The sequence below is a fragment of the Parathielavia appendiculata genome, assembly GCF_033297405.1.
Source record: "Parathielavia appendiculata strain CBS 731.68 unplaced genomic scaffold N657scaffold_13, whole genome shotgun sequence".
Lineage (NCBI taxonomy): Eukaryota > Fungi > Ascomycota > Sordariomycetes > Sordariales > Chaetomiaceae > Parathielavia > Parathielavia appendiculata.
This window is the reverse complement of record NW_026944232.1, coordinates 76,542-94,116: the sequence shown is the minus strand read 5'-3', so window position 1 is coordinate 94,116 and position 17,575 is coordinate 76,542. Positions and strand designations below refer to the sequence as shown.

Genomic DNA, 17,575 nt, shown 5'->3' with positions numbered 1-17,575 from the left:
CCGATGTTGAGATCCTCGTCCAGTTCATGACAACATGTATATGCCCCTCTGGATGACCCCAAACCATTCTTTAGACCCCGAAACGCCAGCTCAATGCAGATATGACGAGATAAACGCAACGACCACGCCGCCCTGGCATCGCTGCCATAGATATACGATGACTACCGTTGTTGAAAATCCACCTTTAACCCAATGTCACCGTCTTGCATATTTCCATCCCATATGCTGCTATCGTCAGCGGTTGACGCCAATCAAACTCAGGAACTCGTTCCGGGTCTTCTCCTTCCTCTCAAAGCAGCCCAGCACGCAGCTGGTGATGGTGCTGCTGCTCGTCTTCTGGACGCCGCGCATGACCATGCAGAGGTGGCTCGACTCCATGACGACGGCGACGCCCTGCGGCTTGAGCACCTCCATAATGGCGTTGGCCACCTCCTTAGTGAGGCGCTCCTGGATCTGCAGGCGGCGGGCAAACATTTCGGCGATGCGCGGCAGCTTGGAGATGCCAATAACGGCGTTGGCCGGTATGTAGCCAATGTGCATCTTGCCGTTGAAGGGCACCAGGTGATGCTCGCACATGCTAAACACCTCAATGTCCTTGACAATGACCATCTCGTTGTGGCCCTCCTGGAAGATGGCGCCGTTGACGATGTCGCGCACGTTCTCCTGGTAGCCCTTGGTGAAGTAGAGCATGGCCTTGGCGTAGCGCTCGGGCGTTGCCAGCAGGCCTTCGCGGTCCGGGTCCTCGCCGATGCACTCGAGAAGCGTCCGGACGGCGCCCTTCATCCGCGCCAGCCGGACCTCTTTCTGCGCGTCGTCCTCTTCCAGCCGTTCCCGCGTCCCGACGACGGGCCGGCTAAGACCGTCGAAGTCGATGACGGGGCTCGGCGACCTGGTTGACGCCTCGGCGGCGGCGTCGGGCGTCGGTGCTTCCTTGATCGGGGCCGGGGCAGCACCCGTCCGTCTCTTCTTCTTCTTGGGCGACGGTTCTGGCATGTCTCGGAAATCGCGCGCCGGCTTGCTGACGCTCGATCGGCGCTCTCCAATGGTACAGGCGCCATTGGCACCGGGCGCGGCGTTGGCATCGTTGGAATTTCGGTCGCGCGATCTGTTCTTGCCATTGCCCCTTTTCCTGCTTCGCTTAGCGCCCGTTACAACGGCCGAGGGGCTATCGGGGCTTTCGGAGCCCGACGAGGAATCGAATCGAGCCATTCCGTCGCGGGTTGAGAAGTTTGTGGGAGTGGGTACGTAGAGAGACGGCAGGTGCCCAAAGTCGAGACTGCGCCAGGGTCGAGATGGGACCCGAGGGGCAGCAACCTCAGGAAGACTGCGCAAGTCTGGAAAGATGGAGGCTGGAGTCAGGTACCCTCCAGTTCCGCTGTTCTAAAATTTTCGGCTGTCCCCGGATTCAAGCGGTCGCCAAGACGGAAGGCATGGATACCGGTTTAAAATGCTTATCTTATCTTATCAGCAGTTGAAATAAACAACATTTCGATGTTCGGACAAGATGAATCGGGTGAGGAGAATTACCAACATGCACCGATGTACGAAAGCTGCGGCTTCTTTGCCGCCATTTACTTCTTGCGAGGCCATAAATTGGAAAGGAAGCCGATGAGTTCCGCTCGTGTTCTCGGCTGTCGGCGGGGTTATGGGTCATGGAGCTGGGCGATGCGTGTCCAGACCGTAACGATACCGATACAGCAGGGGTTTGCATCTCATCGTCGCGTTTGAGCCCGACTCGCTCCAGTACAACGGCGGCTGTTCCGGACCTCGAAGTTACCTAAGGCTACCTTAACCTCGATTTCCAGCTCGCATCACATACAGGCGCCCAAGAGTCGGTAACTTTGCTAGGCATCTTCCTTAATTAATTGACTGAGACTTCCCCGCCCAAACCTTTCACCAATAACCTGCTTGAACCTGCTTTTTGAGCACTCTTTCTGCCAAGTTTGGGTAACTGGACATGGCCTCGCCGGCACACTCTCCGCCCTACCCATTGCACTCGCAACTGCCAGGACTCAATACCATGTCCGCAAACAAGAAACGCACCGCCGACGGTGGTCCCGCGGCGCCCGCACTGAAGCGACGCAAAGCGTCGGCGATCTCGATGGCCTCGGGCCCAGCATCCGCACACCCACTACGTCAGACCTCATTCGCTCCTGATCACGACGACGCCGGAACACCGTTCGACGCGCGATCCCCATCCGACATGGACGCCATGAGTTTCGTAAGCGGCAGCCAGGTCAGCGCGGCGCCGCCGCTTAAGAAGAAGCGCGGCCGCAAGTCCAAGGCCGAGAAAGCCCGCGAGCAGACCCCGTCCATCGTCGGCGGACGCGCGGCCACGGCATTCAGCGGGGTCAGCGGTGATGGTGCTGGCGGTCGGGGCAGTAAGAGCGTGGCCGGTGGAGCGGGTGGGGGCGGAGGGGGAGGTGACGAGGGAGAAGGCGAGGACGAAGGCCCGACCGAGGTTGCCGCCACGGCCGATGTGCGCACCAAGGAGCAGAAGGAGGAGGAGCACCGCATGAGGGGGATGCTCATCAGCGCGCTATCCGAGGACCAGTTCTACCGGTTTGAGAATTGGCGTGCCGCCAACCTGAGCAAGGCGTCGGTCAGAAGGGTAGGCAGGCGTCTTCTTGTGTCCATACGGTTACCGTCGTATTACTGACACTCCTGCGCCAGCTCGTCAACGCAACCATCTCTCAGTCGGTCGCCGAAAACGTCGTGATAGGAATGCGCGCAGTGGCCAAAGTCTTCATCGGGGACATCATCGAGAGTGCGCGTCGCGTTCAGGGCGAGTGGATCGAGAAGACGGGCGAGAAGCAAACCGACCTCCCGTCGCCGCCGCCCACTGCCAACCCGGCGCCCCATGCAGATGGCGAAACCAATAACGAAGCGAATGAGGCGAAAGCAGATGACCGTCGCGGCCCGCTGCGGCCAGAGCACCTCCGGGAGGCCGTGCGCCGGTACAGGAAAGGCTTCGAGGGCGGCGGAGTCGGCATGCAATGGGTCTACCACCACCAGCAGCAGGGTGGCGTAGAGAGGTTTTCGACGCGGACAGGGGGGCGGAGGATCTTTCGCTGAGTTCGTCTCAGGCAAACACTACATTGCTGTGCCGGGGTGGTGCATTTGGTTTTGGAGTTCGGCGGTTGGGAGTCGGCGTTGGAGTATTCGATACCCATGGCAATAATCAACACAACTAACACAACTTTTATGGGGTATACAAGACAGTGATATGGCCCGACATCAAGGTTTCTGATGAGACATCCATACAGTCCTCCCGGGCTGTCCCCTTGCCTGGTGATGAACAGGACGACATGTTGAAACTATTGACCATACAACCTCGATACGTACGACAGATGTTTAATTCCTGGTCTAAGCTCACATGGTATCCTCCAAAGCAGTGACATGAACAACGGCCCCTGAGTAGAAGGGGTTGACCAAGGTGCAGGCCACGCCCTGCTTCACCTTCCACATGCCGTTGGAGCCGATGGGAAACTCCTTTGCCGGTAACTTGACCCGGACGATGCCCCGAGCAACCGAGCAGAGGCGGATCCTCGACTCCTCGGCAGCCCACCGCAGGCTGCCGCCCGGCTGAATCTCGACCACTTGGAACTTCGTGCCCTCTGAGATGGGCACTCGAATCGACCAGAACCGACTACGAAAGCTCGCCAGGATACTGTATTAGGACGCCTGAGTAGCGCTGAGACCGTGGGTGATGAGGGAGGCGGGAGACTAGACCCACTACACTCGGTCGAGGGTATTCACGCGAGAGAAGCAGGCCCGCGGAATTTTGATAGTGGCAATCCCAGCAGCCCTAGCGAGGAGAATCCGATTCTTTAGTGTGGCGACAGACTATATTCAGACTGGACTGGATTCTGGAGTAGGCTGAACCGTGATCCCTCCCCTGTCCTTGACTTGCAGATTCTCACCGGCTCAACAGATGGCATCCCGCGCAAGATACCCGGGTCAGGCGCGCTCTTCCCCGAGGGATACCGCCCGCGTATCGGGGATCCAAACCCGTGGATCTGTCCTGTACGAGACTGCCAGACCGTCTTCGCAGATGCCTGGGCTCTTGGGGGCCATTTCAGTGTAAGAGCTCCCTTCCAATTGGCTGTGTATTAAGCTTGGACAGCTAACACAGATCGATGAAGGCGGGTCATCGGGCATGCCTGCTCAATGACAACCTTGACGGAACCATGTCGGTCGTTGGAAAACGAACGACGGCCAATTCAATTTCGGGCCGAAAGCCGCCTATCGTGGTCTCGCGGAACGCCATCGATGCGGCAACTGCTTCGCCGAAGGCAAGCCCTCGACGCCCCGGGCGTAGAAAAAATGCAGAAAAAAACAGGCAGGAGAGGGCAAGCGGGCTGGGGAACGCGGACGCCGACGACAGCGTGAAGCAACCAGGTGCCGTCCCTGGCCGCTCTAGTTCTCTCTTCGACTCACGTTCGTCGACTTCACATCTGGCCGACGCCCTGCCTGTCAAGGGAAACAAGACGGGAAGCTGCCGAAGCTCACGGCCGCTGACGTCGGTCAGCATGTCGACGCCGGACACGCCAGGGGGACAGAAGCTGCGCAAGACCGCACTTTGGCAGTACCTGATGATATACCTACCGCACGATACCCCCTTGCCAACCAGCTCACACGCGCTGAAGCTGCTAAACCCCCCACGCCAGCGAGTCTCCCGCACAGGTGGAAGTCTCAACTTGCAGGCGGGCACCCCACGGCGAAGACGCTCTGCGCTGTGCTTGTTTACCTCTCCGGAATCAAGGGACGTACGCCATGTGAGATCTGTGCCGGGTCTGGCGGTATTATAAACACTTCTCCAGGAAATGGGCCCGCGGCAACTATTCTCCCCTTTTCGGAGTGCATCACGCTCCCGGACGCAGCCTCTGTCGAGCTGAAGCAGTACTTTGGAGAGACGGCCTGCTGCAACCGCTTCTACCAACCATCCTCAGCCGATGGCGGACACGGGGGGCGATATCGCGTCTCACGCTTTTCCGTATCCTCTTCCGACCTGGGCGGGGCCGCGGCCGAGAGCATTGCCGAGGAGGAGGAGGAAGAAGAAGCTTCGCCGTCCCGACTGCCGCTGCAAGATAAGGACGACGAAAATGAAGACGAGACCGGCAGCAGCGACACCTACATCAATGACACAAGCATCGCCTTTTCACCCGCGACAGTCCGCAACAACTTCAATAAGAACAGCAGCCCCCGGTACTACGAGATAGCGCTCCGGGCTACTCGGGTCGCGGGGCGGCCTAGGATGGTGTCCATCAATAGGAAAGCCAGCAGCAGAACGAGATGCAGTCCCACAACAGCAGCAGCAGCAGCAAAGCCCAAGCGACAAAGCTCCATCCGGCGACTTGCCGCCAGGCTGGGAGGAGAGGGAGAAGCCAAGGCGGCCCGACGGGAAGTGGCTGTGTACAAGCCGAGCGAGAGCGCGGTGGCTGAGGAGGAGCATGATGATCCAGAAGTAGTAGTCGAGAAACGAAACACAACAACAACAACAACAACCACCACCACCACCACCGAGACGACGAGCAGTGGCGGCGCGAGAAGGTCCCGTCGTCTGCTCGCGCAGCCGCAGCAGCAGCAGCAGGAACAGCCGCCCCGGCCGGAGAGTGTTTTGTCGCGGCTTTCCGGTGTTGCTGCGGTCTCTTCATCTAAATCCAGGTTTTCGCCCAAGCTCAGGAAGGAGAGCAAGAATTCGAATGCCGGTCCCGATACCAACAATGCTGGTAGGGATGCTGTTATCGAGGGAAGAGGGCTTCGGAGCAAGTCAGGAGGATTTGTACAGTCTGCGTCGCTGACGATGGCGGACTGGGAGCTTGCGCCGGGCAGAATATATGTCGGCAAGGGGGAGGAGGCAGAGAGTGAATGCAGCCCCTTTCCGTCTTGATTACATTTTCATCCCTTCCCCCCGCCTCCTGAACCTCTCTCGGAGACGATCCCCGTGACTTGAAACAGAAGTTGACCAACGCTAGATGTCGCCTACTCCTCGTCCTACCTCGCCCAGGGCCGCGCTGCTCGTCTGCTCTGTACGGGCACTACTGGCCTTCGGCCCTGGTATGGAACCATCTTCGCCGACAAGCTCAACCTCTCCACGGCTACGCCTAAGGACGGTGGGCCCCATAATAGGTGGAAAGGCCAGGCTCCAAAACTAGTACCCTTTCCCCTTGCGTACTTCTGGCTTCTCCGGCGGTGTGGATGTGCTATCAGCTCCGTGGTATGAGTTTGCCAGGGGAACAGGGCAGAAGAAGTCGGGGAACGCCTCGTCCACTATTCCTCCAACCTTCTCCCATTCTGCGCCGAAGTAGGAAGCAATGGGCGGCAAACTGGTGTCATTCGACCCCATGGGAATGATGGACTGCATGGTAGCGTCGCTTCTCCTCTAGAGCCCAACCCCTCTACGGCGCGCAGCCCCGTCCAATAAACTAGGCTGAACGCACGGGGCCGAGTACCGTAAGGACGCCCCCGTGCTGTTGTTCATCTCTGTCACGAAACGTCGCTTGGATTGCGGCGAGCCGTCAAACAAGTTCAGCTCCAAGCTGCGTTTCCTGCTCGGGGTGCTGGACCGGCTCTGCCAGAAGGTTCTGGAACTGGCCGATCGTAAGGACAAGTCGGACAGTGACGGGGGTATGAGTAGTCCGTGGCCCCTGCCGGCCGTGTTGTTGCTCATCCGGTTTGGCGTTGGCGCTGCGAAGGGTTGTTCAGTAGAGAGGTCTCCGAACAGGGTTGAGGAGGAGTGGGAATCTCGTACAATTACCTCGTTGATATCTGTCCGGCGTACGGCTGCGGTTCTGCGGGCTGCGTGCGGCGCTTATGCTAAATAGGGAGCGGACATTCAAGTCTAGCACCACGCCGTTTCGGCGGAACGAGCCAGGGGACTGTCCTCCCTGCGCCGTTGCAGCAGGCGTTGAGTGCTTTGAGACCAGGGGGTTCAAGGGACTGTCGCTCTCCCCGTCATCGAAGGACCGGCCCTGCTCCATGGCCCAGTCCATGCAAGTGGGTTCCCCGACTTTATTCATGGTATTGGCGAAAAGCAATCGAGAAAGGCAAGCAACGAGGTCCGCATGCGACAGGGAGCCTTGTTCCGATGTGCAGCAGTCGAGGCTGGCTTCGGGTGGCACGACAGCACCGTGGTCTGTAGTGAGTTATTGGGAGCGGGGAGACAGAGGAAAGGAGAGAGAATGAGCAGACAACAATGGAGGCCATATTTGTTGTTTTTGTTGGATCCCAGTGATTTGTCTGTTGCATTCCAGCGCCATGTCATCACCTAGTTTGGCCCAAGGGAGAGCAAATATGAGGAATGCCGCAGCGCCACAGCTAGCGAGCCGGAGTATGCTAAACATTCTGCAAAGACAGTCAGCTTCAACGAGCCTTGCCTGATCAAGTAAAGGGTATACTCACCGTATCGCGAGCGGGCACCAAGATCACTCCAGGGACACAGGTTTTCAACAGAATTTATTCGTGACAGGATATTGTACATAACCTCCGAGAATGCACAGTCCTTATCCAACTGCGCCGGAAGCCTGGACTCGGCCAATCAGCCCTACCAAGACCCTGATACGCCCCCAAGACAATCAGGCGTCGGCATTAGCTTTGTCCGCTGCTGTCTCCTTGGCCGCCGCGGCAGCTGCCGCCTCAGCCGCCACCTTGCCCAGGGACGCCTTGACGGCGGCAGCCGCCTCTTTCCTCTGAGCCAACATCTGTTCCTTCTCCTCACGCATCCGCGCCTTGTACTCCTCACGGCGGGCGGCCTTTTCGATCTTGCGGTTCTTGAGGCCCCTGAACCAGACCATGCGTTTCCTCCTGCGCAGACGGAACTTAGCCTTCCTCGACTCGCTCTTCTCAAGGCCGGGGATGACGCCGGCGTCGCCCACGAGGCGGCCAATCTCCCAATTGCTCTCGCGGTAGCTGTAATCGTCCTGCAGGTGGAACACACGCGTGGCCTTGCGTGCCTCGAGTTCCTTCTGCTGCTCAAGACTCCGTGCCTCCCTCTTGGCTTGAGCAGCTTGCCTGGCCCTGAGCTTGTCCTGGATTAGGCTGGAAACGACGGCGTTGCCATCCACTAGGGGCATCGGCTCTTCCGGCCGACCAGGAGCCTGCTCCGCCGCCGCCTTGGCAGTTTCGTTGTTTTCGGCCTGTGGAATCTCGTCGTCGTGCCGCGTTACGGAGCGTGGGATGCCGCTCGGTGTTGTGGTCTCCTCAATTGACTGCTCGGTCTTCCGGGGCACGGCCACGAGGTTGAGCTTGCGCCGGCGAGGGGCGCTCTTGGGATAGGGAAGCTTGTCGTCGCGGTTGAAGACGACCCCAATATACTGGCGCTTCGGGTGGCGTTCCGGGTCTCGGTAGTACTTGACGTAGCCAGCCACTGCGGCGTGGATCGTGTGGTCGCGGCCCATGATGGTGTTCTCGCCGGGGTGCCATATCGTGCCGCGCTGTTTGTAGATAATGTTGCCAGGGATGACATATTGGTCTGACGAGGAGGAAACATATTAGCAAGGCGAGTTTTTGGCGAGTCCCTGCCGCCGCCATTGCCAGAGAGCCCGACTCGCGCAACTGACGGGAACATACCGCCGGTCTTCTTGGCGCCCATTTTTTTGGGTATCGTCTTTTTGTTTGGGATCCTGTAGGCACCCTGCGACTTGACCGAAGCATAACGCCGGCCCTCGACGGCGGCACCGGTAGCCGTCGGCAATGCGATGCGGAGGTGGGCGAATCGGTCTTCGAGACTCGTCGTCGGCGCCGTCGCTGTCGTCGGGCGCAAAACAGCGCCGAATGGTCGGTTACTGCTGACAGCAGCCCTTTGGAGGGGCCGCTGCAGCCGTGTGAGTTGCATTGAGTCCGACAGGCGAGTGCACCTCGCGGCAATTGACGACCGGAACACGCGTGTCGTGGAAACGGGCAAGCGAGATCCCGGTACTCGACGCTCCTGCACCTTGCACTTTGGTGTTTTGGACGCTAGGGTAAGTTTTCTGCTGAGTCAGGCGTCCGATAAGATAACGCGCTGGCCCCGTTCTAGAATCCCGCCTTGGCTCTGGAGTTGGACAGCAAGTCCAGAACACATGCGACAAACCAAAGCCAGAACAGCTACAAGAACGACAACCTAGAATCATTTCACAAACCTATGCCCTGATCTGCTTGGCGTCTTTAATAAGTACTGCGATAAACTACAGCACACGATGCGCCTCGTCACACTTCTCCTCCTCGCCCTGGCGAGCGTCGTCTCGGCGCAGTTTGGCTTCTTCGACCAGATGTTTGGCGGCGGCGGTGGCCAACACCAGCAGCAACCCCAGAATGTCCCGAGCGACCCGTCACACTACCAAGCACAATACGCGCGCGCTCACTGTGACAAGTACCTCTGTCCGGACACAATGGGTGGGTGGTCCCTCCACGATTTTCTCGACAGCTTTGCGGGGGTGGCTAACCGCTATTGATCGACAGCATGCGTGCACTTCCCACACCACTGTCCCTGCGCCTGGCCGTCCCACGAAGACAAGTTTGAGCTCGCCGACGGGCAGCGGATATGCGTCTCCAAGGGCGGCTTCAAGGCTGGCGAAGCCGCGAGGAAGGTCGAGTTGGCGCGCAAGGGCCTTCTTTAACACAGCCATTGAACCTGCCGGCGTCTCCTCAGTTTCGAACTGCGGACATCTGCAACAATGTGGATATTTTGGAGCAGAAACCCAAAAATTCAGTCGGGTAGCTCAATAAAGACCGTGCGCTATACCGTGAAACACCAAGCCATATCCCATTACCTCGATAGCGCAGCAGTCATGACAGCATCGTGGCCAGTAGCAGTAATTGATAAAACAGCCTCCTCATCCAGCATGCAAAGCAGCGAATGATAATCTCACTGTCCTCCCTTTTGCCATTAAAAATACTGCATAATGTCCCATCATAACACTCTTTGATCCGCGGGATCAACCAGCACCCGACCGCAGGAACCACTCACGACGACCCGTTCACCTGCCCCGCCGGCAAAGGCGGGACAGGCGGTTTCTCCTCCCCCTCCTTTTCCTCCTCGTCATCGTCATCCTCATCCTCCACCTCCAACTGCTCCGGATGCCCCAGCAGCGCCGCCACGCTCTTCATTTCGTAGTGCTTCTTGCGCATCTCCTCGAACCGGCGGTGCTTCTCGCGCTCCTCGACGCTCAGCCCCACCAAGTACTCCTCGCCGTCCGTGTCGTGCCCACTGCCGTTGCTGTCGACGTGCACTGCGCGGGGCCGTTTATTCGACGGCCGCGACGACGGAGGGAACTCGTCGTGTTCGGGCACCTCCTCCTCGGGCTCCCCCAGCGAGATGTGCGGGATCTCGTCGTCAGCGTGGTGCGTACGGCGGCGGGGCTGAGACGGCTGCTGTCGTTCGTGCTGACCCTGCTGATGCGCATTCGGCACGCCGTCGAGCCGGTCCATGTCGACGCTGTCAGGGTCGATGGGCTCGGCCATGTCGACGTCGTTGTTGTCCTCCATGTCGGACGGGTCCTCGAGCGGGTCGTAGTGCTTGGCGTAGGGCGTCTTGGGCTCGTTGATCTTCATGGTGCTGGTGCGCTCTTGCTCCGTCAGGTATAGGTTCGCCTCGTCCCACTTGAGCCGCTGGCCCTGCTCCTCCTGCTCGTTGTTTTCGTTGTTGTTGGGTGGCAGCGAGCTCTGCCTGCGCGAGCCGCCGGGGCGGGACCCGGCCGTCGACGACGAGCGCCGATGTCCCGCGTTGCGTTGTGTGTTGATGATTGTCAGCTCTTTGGCCTCCTTGGGCGTCAACGGGTGGTCAGATGGGATGGGGTGCAGCGGAGCATCGGTCGGTGACACGGGAGGAGGTGAGTTGCGATATGAATTCTTGAGGATCCCTGTGTGGTAAACCCTGGCGTCAGCTTGTCCACTCGACCCCAGTTTGGTGTGTTGGAGGAGTCCGAAGGCTCGGCTGCCTCTGAGCCGGTGCTCGTGCGACACTATAAGTAACTCGGATTACCCTTTGGGCGCGGGGCACTTGGCCTCGGCGGAGTGTGTGCTGGCGTCGGCTCTGTTGCGCTCGCCATCTTTGTGCGTATGTTCCTCGTCGATGCGGAAGGTTTGATATTTCCTTGTCAATCAAACAAATCGGTCTCTGTTCGGTGGTTTGGGAAATGGAAATGGAAATGGAAATGGCTGGCAGATGAGCTGCGAGCTGGAGGGTGGAATGACCTCGTAGCTAAAAGGTGGGGTCGGGGGTGAATTCAAGCCAAGCACACGGGTTTTGGTTGGGTTGTCGGGGAGGATCGACCCGGGCCTGCTTTTACGAGTAAATACGGAGGGACGTCTGACGCTGTCCCTTTGTACTACGTATCTTGTGTGGTCAGTTTACTATCCAATTCTCTTGCCTTGTTCGATTTTCCATCTTTCTTCCTCAAACAATCTACAACATGATGAAACCGTTCGAACTGGGGGCCTCGAGTCTGTGACCGCCTTTCTTTCCATTGTCAAACGCTCGAGACTGGTTCGAGGAAGTGCTTTGTAGAAGACGGCGTCGGGTTCCATCAGCATCTCGGTGCATCGCTGTTGATTGTGCTCAGGCTACGGAGTAGCATCTCCTACTGCCTTCTACAGGGATCCAAACCATGCAGCTGGCAGTTTTTGATGCCCCTCGGTGAAGGGGAATCACATTGACCAGGACTTCTAAGCAATACAGAGGTCCAACACCACTTCCAGCTTCGTACGTTAAGCAGCTTTGCAGACGTAAGCTCCGCGTATCGTGTTCATGTTCCATTTATCCTCCCCAAATCATCCGTACATATGCTCTCTGAGCCCCCAAGTTGAGGTAATCAAACACATTACGTCATTGCATCTTTCAGTTCCAGCACGTTTCCTAGTACCACGACCCGACACATCACCGACGCTTTTAATCGTCTGTTGGTCGTCTTTCTGTGACCTGGATGGATGAAGAATACTTGAATTCTAGTACTTCTACACAGGATTTACTGTCTATATCCGGTGATGTCGCCCCCTACTGCCCACGGGGAGCATCTACATTCTCTACGGCCTGGGTCTGCCGGTGATATTTGCTCATAAAGTCACCGTCTATGTCCTCCTCGAAGACATCAACACGGGTAGTAGCGAACTTGCGAGCGCTGACTCCCTTGTCAAAGAGCATATCCAACTCGGCAAACGACCGGCCCGTCGGCTCCGGCACACGGAAATACGTGTATACGATACAGAGAGCGCAGATGCCGCCCTGTAGAGTCCTGTAGTATCAGCATCAGATGAACCAAGATTGCGGATGTTACGCACCCAGAAGAAGCCGGCGAAGTTGCTCCAGTCCCACGCTCCCGGATTCAGCATGTATGGCGTCAGGACACTGCAAATGATACCGACAATGATGCTGTGACAAGTCAGCAAACTCTAGGGTCAATACGGTCTCTGGAGGTGGTCGAGCACTTACTAAAGGACGCGACCAAGAGCGACAGTCTTGATCTGCAGCCTCCGCGTCGAGATCTCGCTGACCAGAGAGTAACACACGGTTCCTACGGTAAGCTGGTACGTCAAAGCCCAGCCAAGCATGATGCTCCCGGTCGCAATGGATCCTTCCCTTCGGTGGGCTTCAGGGACGAGACCCAGGAAGCCGAGGATCAACAGCATGAGGCACAAGCCGCACAGACCGTACAGGTACAGAGACCGGCGGCCGATGCCCTTGTGCATCAGGTAAAACGCCCCGAATACTCCGACCATGTTCATAGCATACTGGCCGAGCGCAAAGCCGTAGGCATCCTGGGAATCCAGCCCGGCCTGGGTGAGAAAATATGTCGAGTAGTTGGAGAAGGAGTTGCCGCTAAGGTTTTGGATGGCCCAGACCATGCAAACAATCTGCATTTATTTTTCCGTCAGCCACGTCACGTTTCCCAATGCTCGTCCAGCGCGGACTTGACACTAACCTCGGTTCTCCTCAGGTCGTGGCCCTTAAAGCAGTCCCAGTAACTGGCACCGCTCGTGGTTTTTTCCTCCAGAGCCGTTGTATGAACCATCATGTCGACCGTCTCGTCGGCGTCAAAGTCGGTCTCGCGGTTCAGGCTGGTCAGACGCAACAGGGCGGCTTTGGCCTCGCTCAGTTTGCCCTTGCGCACCAGCCACCACGGCGACTCGGGCGCGAAGAAGATACCGATGGCAAGCGGTGTTGGCCACATCCACTGCAGCGCATACGGGATTCTGTAGGCCCACTCGTCTTGCCGGTTCAGCATGGACATGATGACGCCGATTCCGATGAGCTGGCCGATTCCCCAGCAAGAGTTGATCCAGCAAGTCAGGTAGCCGCGCAAGGCGACGGGGCAGACTTCGGAAGCGTATGTAATCGTGAGCGTTTGGAAGACGCCCCATGGCTGAGCAAGTATGAGGTTAGTTTGACCCAGGCCCTGCGTCAGAGGAAGAAAATCGTACAATACCGCAGAGGATCTCAGCCGCCAGCAGGGTCTGAACATTTTGAGCGGTGAAGAAAAGCGCGGTCCAGGCGTTGATGAGCATCAGACACACAATGACAGTCCACCGGTAACCGAAACGCTCCGAAACCCAGCCGTTGATTAGAAGACCGATAAGTTCGCCAACATTAGCACCCTGAGACAGATCCATCGATTAGCCTCGGTTCCGTTCGAGTTCATCCCATGTTTGAGGTGTTTTGGAGCCGGGAGCGGCTCGCTCCGCAACCTAGGGTGGGCCGTCCGCTTACATTGCTGAGCCCGGCTTGCCACGGAGCTGGCACCTCCCATTCGCCGTTTGGCAGCTGCTCGCCGTACTTTCTGTTGAACTGGGGGAACGCGTCTTTGCAGTCGTTTGGTCAGCCCGACCGCCCACAATCGGTGGTGCGAAGACCTGAGAGCAGGAAAGCTTACAGAAGTTGTTGATCAAACAGACATCATATCCCTCCATGATGATGCAGGCCGAGATTAGGACGCTCCATGCAATGGCTTTGGGGTAGAGGCGGACCGCCTGGGCCAGAGTCATGGACTGCTCCTTCTCCGTTGCTGCCTTGGCGCCCTGTATCACCCGATCCGTGGCCTTGATCTTCGAGATCTGGTCCTGTTCCTCGTCCACTGGCGCCTTGCTGGAGGGCGCAATGTCCCCAAAAGCATCCTTTGAAGCCATTATTGCGTGTGTAGGCAGAGTCCGACTGCCGGGGTGAATGTGAGGGGGATGGGACAGGAAGAAAGCCGGACGAGTAGCAAGGACGCCAGCCTCGTCGCGTTATGTACACCTTATGTATCCCCAGCTGTCGGATGAAATTTGGGAAAGCTCAGCAAGCAGAGGCTGCTGTCGTGGCCCCCATCTTGTACGGGATCGAGTGAGATTCTCGAACCTTCACATTGGATCCAATGGGCATGCGTTTCGGTGACGGAAGGCAGTGTGGAGCGTTAGTGGGGTAAAAGTCCCGAAACCATTAAGAAACTTGGTGATCCCTGTTCTTGAAGCCAAAAGTGTGGAAGCTTTTCAGTGAGCCAACCAACGGTACGAGAATTCGGGACAGGAAAGGGAAGGCGCATCATGCTGTTGAGTTGCGTGGCATGTGGAATGTCACGAGGGCGAAAGGCACCGGCGTCTTGCCGGCGCTTTCCCCGCATCTTACCGGTGAACCACGAGCCAGAACCGGCCTTGCATGGCGCACCGAAGCTCTGAGCGTTCGGACAAAATGTCTTGAAAAAGCTACAACTTGATCCATTGGAGCGACGCTCTTCTTCCCCGGACTCCTTTCCCCATTTCTTTCGCGGGGTACAGACGCGCTAGTACGGCATTTCGCACGGGATCCGTGATTGCGTTGTTCTTGCCTCGGCCGGGCGGAGTCCACGACGACCTCCCCTGACCGGGTCCCACATCGGCACGAGTTTCCCCGAACAAGCCACGGCGCTGCCGCTGAGTTCGGTTTGACGGCCGGACTTGTCGACGACTCGATTCGACCTAGGTTTGGCCTGAGTCTCGCAGTTTCCGGCCCCCAATCGTCTGTTTATTCCTTATCAGTTCGGCCAGCTTCTCGCATTTTTCCTAGACTACCTCCACGAAGACCCCACTTGCCCAATCTCCTCCTGCGCTGTTTGCTGCACGGTCGAGCATGCTGGTGCTTTTCGGTTCGACTGGGCGGGCGTTGACACTCCCGGCTGCCAATGCCACGGTTGGGCACGGCCGCGACGGACCCTGGCTGGGGCCTCGCTCCTCGAAGCCTGGCAAAATTTGGATGGTGAGTCAACTTAGACAGCATAGCCCACTCCGTATGTAAGAGGGTTTCTGACAGATGGGACAGCGCTAGGTGTCGACAGCTTCATCTAAAGTGTTCGTTCCGTCCCCACCTCAGCCACAGACCTCTATACAAGCACCGCCTGTTTGGAACACGGGTGGGGGAGACGAACGGCTGCTGACTTAGCAACGTGCTGCAGGCGATAGAGTGGCACCAACTTGCGGCAGATGTCTGAGTGCCAGCAAGACGTGCTCTTCACCCAATCTCAAAATCCGCGAGACCAATGAGCGTCAGTGAGCCTTTGCGTCTCGGCCATCGTGCTCATATTCCCCTTCATGGCCGCTCGGGCTGACCGGCATTGCTTGCAGGCAAGTTCAGGTTTACTAAGAAGCAGAAGTGGGTCAAAACGCCCAGAAGATGTTGGTTTGGCCTTCTTTTTTTCTCTCCGTCTCCTTATTCTCCTTTCCTTTGTTCTCTTAGTCCTGTACTTCGCGCCTCTTCTTCTCTTCTTTGTGCTTTACCCCCTTTCTCTTCTCAGACCATCATGCTTTATTTGCCAGAAGCCTCTGACACTGATGGGCGAGTGGAGTGGTCTTCATCAATGAGTCCCAGACAACCATCAACGATGCCCTGAGTTCAGACAGCGGGCCAGATGAGGTCGAGACAGCCTGGGAATCTCCCACAGGTGCCTCTCGGGTGCCATTCCTCGGGAGCCCACCATCAACCGCGGACATACCATCCTTCCGGCCGCAACCGCTCCAGGACCGTTTGCGCCTGATGATGATATCGTCTGTCGTCAATCCGCCGTCTTCAAGCTGGCCCTTAACGAATCCAGAAGAGGCCCGTCTCTTCCGGCACTTTGTGGAGCACCTGGCTAGATGGGTAAGGTGCCTCTCAACTTGGCCAAGTGCCGTCATGCAGGGGTTCTTGGCTGACTCCCGATGCTGCAGCTTGACTTGTGCGATCCGAACCGTACGTGGACCTCCGTGTGCTCGACAGTCCCGTAGAAGCATTCTGCGAGACGAGACTGAACAACGTGCCCTAGATACCTTCGAGATCATAGTGCCACAGCTGGCGAGGGATTCTCCGGTTCTGTTGAAGGCCATCTTCGCTGTCTCAGCACGTCACTGGGGGCAGACTCACAGCGACGACCACCTCAAGAGAATGTACAATCAGCGTGCCGACATGTACAACGAGGAATGCATCAGCATCATGAAGGACATTTTGAACAGGGATGATTACCAGTCGGGCTGGACTGAGCACCTCTTTGCTTCGACCATCATTCTCCAAGTGATGGAAGAGATGAACGGTACGCGGTCCCCCCATTCATGTTTCTTGGCGAGGCGGCGAAGGCTCCGTAACCCTGACCGACAGAGCTGACGGTTTACAACAGCTGCACTCCACGACGATGACACCGATGCGGGTGAAGACAGCATGAAGGAGGCCGTCAGGAGGGGCCATCTGCCCGGCATGTACCAATTCGTCCGAGACGCGTCGTTTGAACCTGGGACGCTGGGGGCAGCGTCATTCTGGGTCGGCCTGCGGCAGGAGATTTACAGCGCTGTGACGAAACGGCGATCGGTGTGCCTCGAACCTGGCCCTCGCTTGATGGACAGGTCGCTCGACGAGGCGGACGATAACACGTGGGCGAATCGGGCCGTGGTCCACTGCTCTGAAGTGATCAACTACTGTTTCGGCACCGAGAGCCACCAGCTGTCCCAATGGGATAGGCTGGACAAGTGGAACGGGCAATGGTCAGAAAGACGCCCTCCATCATATGATCCAGTCTTCAGCGAGCCTCCAGACTCTGCTGTTTTCCCCGAGATTTGGTATCATCGAGGTTGCCAGGGTACGTCTCGAATTGCTAAGTACTCCTTGGTATCCTCTGCGGAAGAGCTGACGCGGCTGCTCGCGGCTCAGTCATCGGCGTTCAGCACCACCGCCTTGCGAAGCTTTTCCTGTTGGAGCACCGTATCAAGTCTGGAAACGCGAGGACGCCGGATGAGACGTACGAGGTCCAGGTTGGTTTGAAACGCATCTTGTTACCGCTGATGATGGTATCATCTAACAGATGATGGCTTTGATGAACAGAGCGAGATTCGCAAAACAGTCCGGGAGATCTGCGGCATCGGGCGCGGTAACCAGTGGACACCACCGGGCATGTTTACGGCCTGCATGACGATAGCGGCCTGTGAGTTGATGCTGCGAAGGTTCCCCGAGCACAAGTAGGAGCGAAAAGGACTAATGCGCGGCAGTCGGTGGGTATTTTCACACCATTGAAGAGCAAGACGCCATGCTGGCCATCTTGGACCAGACCCAGAAGGACCATGCCCGGCCGACTGAGAGTGTACGACTGGATATGCTCCGGTTGTGGAGGCGGCAGATCTGATTTTG

General features: G+C 57.7%; 7 protein-coding genes across 7 annotated transcripts; 2 read left to right on the top strand and 5 right to left on the bottom strand.

Moving 5' to 3' along the window:
- Positions 1–234: 234 nt before the first annotated feature.
- Positions 235–1,209, bottom strand: N657DRAFT_636035 (GTP cyclohydrolase I; the record flags this gene model as incomplete). The annotated part of the gene is made up of 1 exon (XM_062791390.1): positions 235–1,209. One exon carries the CDS (start codon positions 1,207–1,209, stop codon positions 235–237), a length of 975 nt encoding a protein of 324 aa, XP_062644745.1.
- Positions 1,210–1,538: 329 nt separating this feature from the next.
- Positions 1,539–3,240, top strand: N657DRAFT_648336 (TAFII28-domain-containing protein). Its single transcript, XM_062793497.1, has 2 exons — positions 1,539–2,611; positions 2,674–3,240. Exons 1-2 carry the CDS (start codon positions 2,021–2,023, stop codon positions 3,073–3,075), a joined length of 993 nt encoding a protein of 330 aa, XP_062644744.1. The 5' UTR covers positions 1,539–2,020; the 3' UTR covers positions 3,076–3,240.
- A 132-nt stretch (positions 3,241–3,372) lies between these two features.
- N657DRAFT_578581 (uncharacterized protein) lies at positions 3,373–3,630 on the bottom strand (the record flags this gene model as incomplete). Its single annotated transcript, XM_062789329.1, has 1 exon — positions 3,373–3,630. A coding segment is annotated over one exon (258 nt), but the record flags the coding sequence as incomplete, so codon positions are not given.
- Positions 3,631–6,139: 2,509 nt separating this feature from the next.
- Positions 6,140–7,141, bottom strand: N657DRAFT_132186 (uncharacterized protein). The gene is made up of 2 exons (XM_062785874.1): positions 6,755–7,141; positions 6,140–6,690 (listed from the first exon to the last, which is right to left on the bottom strand). The coding sequence occupies exons 1-2, from the start codon at positions 7,020–7,022 to the stop codon at positions 6,386–6,388; spliced, it is 573 nt and encodes a 190-aa protein (XP_062644742.1). The 5' UTR covers positions 7,023–7,141; the 3' UTR covers positions 6,140–6,385.
- A 436-nt stretch (positions 7,142–7,577) lies between these two features.
- Positions 7,578–11,030, bottom strand: N657DRAFT_578563 (uncharacterized protein; the record flags this gene model as incomplete). The annotated part of the gene is made up of 4 exons (XM_062789327.1): positions 7,578–8,473; positions 8,572–8,858; positions 9,950–10,841; positions 10,964–11,030. The coding sequence occupies 4 exons, from the start codon at positions 11,028–11,030 to the stop codon at positions 7,578–7,580; spliced, it is 2,142 nt and encodes a 713-aa protein (XP_062644741.1).
- Positions 11,031–11,974: 944 nt separating this feature from the next.
- N657DRAFT_636028 (sugar transporter) lies at positions 11,975–14,100 on the bottom strand (the record flags this gene model as incomplete). The annotated part of the gene is made up of 7 exons (XM_062791389.1): positions 11,975–12,202; positions 12,259–12,349; positions 12,410–12,831; positions 12,900–13,340; positions 13,399–13,572; positions 13,685–13,776; positions 13,848–14,100. 7 exons carry the CDS (start codon positions 14,098–14,100, stop codon positions 11,975–11,977), a joined length of 1,701 nt encoding a protein of 566 aa, XP_062644740.1.
- Positions 14,101–15,248: 1,148 nt separating this feature from the next.
- Positions 15,249–17,570, top strand: N657DRAFT_578711 (uncharacterized protein; the record flags this gene model as incomplete). The annotated part of the gene is made up of 10 exons (XM_062789339.1): positions 15,249–15,276; positions 15,381–15,470; positions 15,550–15,600; positions 15,771–16,063; positions 16,132–16,153; positions 16,227–16,490; positions 16,575–17,030; positions 17,102–17,202; positions 17,273–17,372; positions 17,437–17,570. Coding segments are annotated over 10 exons (1,539 nt in total), but the record flags the coding sequence as incomplete, so codon positions are not given.
- Between the last annotated feature and the right edge of the window lie 5 nt (positions 17,571–17,575).